This window comes from Halyomorpha halys, unplaced genomic scaffold, assembly GCF_000696795.3.
Source record: "Halyomorpha halys isolate HHAL.00 unplaced genomic scaffold, Hhal_1.1 Scaffold121.1, whole genome shotgun sequence".
NCBI lineage: Eukaryota > Metazoa > Arthropoda > Insecta > Hemiptera > Pentatomidae > Halyomorpha > Halyomorpha halys.
In genome coordinates this window covers 1,064,712-1,066,487 of record NW_027107242.1, presented here as the reverse complement: position 1 = coordinate 1,066,487, position 1,776 = coordinate 1,064,712, and the positions used below count along the sequence as shown (strand labels likewise).

Below are 1,776 nucleotides of genomic sequence, written 5' to 3'. Positions count from 1 at the left end.
TATAACCTGAATCCCAGGGCTTCTGGTTGTATATAATCCCACAAAGAAATCCAAGGAAGAAGATGCAAATATTATACATATTCTATTTCTATGATTATGTATCATATTATACTCTTATGAAGGATATGAAAAAAAAGGTGGGAAAATGCAACCCCCACCCACAGTGAACCATTACTAACCTCCTAAAATTCCTTTGGACAATATAAGTATAGCAATTGTTTTTGCCTAGATATATGTACTTATTGTAAAAATATAGTTATATTTAATAAAATAAATGAAGAGGATGAGAAGAAAAAAAAAGGTAGGAAGAGTTGGTCTCACGGCAATTTTAATTTTATCCTCTTTTTCAATGTTCCTCGATTAAACTTATATTTTAACTTGAGTCTCCTACTTCCATTTGAAATAAAAGTTATATATCAGAAATAAAATTATTCTATATCTAAGCCAGTTTATTCATCGAGTTTTATGTAAAATCTCAATTGTAGTTAAATAGTTATAGTAATCACTCCACGATTAATGTTGATTTAAGCTATGTGCACAGGAAAAACTGGATAATACAACTGTGGAATATCCAATTAGTGGTTAAAAAACGTTATTTCATCCGAACAGCACGAGCATAATATAAATTATAACCTTATACCCTAAGTGTATGCACGAAAAAAAAAAAAATAAACGCCACGTTTTACAGGTCGGTCCTGACTTCAGCTGCAAGATTCTTGCGTCGGACCTGACACATTTGAGTCAAGTTGAAATGAACGAGGTAAAAATTTGAAATATGCTACTATTAGTGTAAACAAGATCTTTTTTGAGTCACAAAAGACGTAGAATTAAGACTAAATTTACAACTGATTGTACTATTTGATTTCAGATTTCTTTAATGGTCCAAACAATATCAGCAAATCCACCGACGGTGGAGTATCTAGGTTTCGTGACAGTCAACAGAAGTTTGTTTGTTTCGGTAAGTAGGAGCTATTATAAAAAAACAAAACAAGGAAATCATACCATTCCAGGTGAAAGACGGTAGGCGGTCCCTTGTATAAACATAGAAGTAGAGAATTGCCTCAGTAATTGTATCGAATGAATGCCATCCAAACAAAACGCTTTATGTTTATTTAATTCATTAATAACTCTCTGTACATCTTCAACGGGAGATCAATGAAGTCACCATCACTATTTACTACCAGTGTGACCCATTCCTCTTGTGGTTGCTTATTCCCCTTGAGAAAACAACTCAAATCATCGGTCCATTGATTCTTAATATCTTGATTGTTTGTTAATTGTCCCTTTTTCTTTTAGGGGTATGAACTCCAAGATTAAAGGACATGCTCTACATATTATATCATCTAAAGAAATATCTTATATAGAATGGGTTAGTTCTATCTCCCCTAGCAAACTTTTTTCTAATGCCTTTTTTTACTTTTAGAGTATGATTTTCTTTTCTTGTTATTCGATTACATTTTTCCAAAGATCTACAAATGTGTCTTTTTTGTTCCTTACTCTTCAAGTATTATTGTTTCTATTTGTAAATACCTTCACCAAGGACACTCATTTATTCTGCATGTTCTCTTGATTTTCAGAACCTCTATCTCTGTTTTTTTGCATGCTCCCCAAATGGTATAAGAATCAACGATGATTTCTCAGAGCTTTACACTTACAGTATGAGAGAAATTTTAGTTTATTTAAGGCTCATTTAGATGGCCAATATCAGCTTTAGTTATTCCATAATTATGGTGGGCATTAGTATTTAAGATCCTACTTCTTATTATACCAATAATT

General features: G+C 32.0%; 1 protein-coding gene across 2 annotated transcripts in view; it reads left to right on the top strand.

The window, feature by feature from the left end:
* Positions 1-1,776, top strand: part of LOC106678058 (gustatory and odorant receptor 24) — a 13,205-nt gene that overhangs the window by 8,804 nt on the left and 2,625 nt on the right. For both annotated transcript variants that reach the window (XM_067045544.1, XM_067045543.1), the window contains 2 exons: positions 689-760; positions 869-958. In XM_067045544.1, coding sequence (XP_066901645.1) covers positions 689-760; positions 869-958 — 162 coding nt within the window. The remainder of the gene's footprint in view (positions 1-688; positions 761-868; positions 959-1,776) is intronic.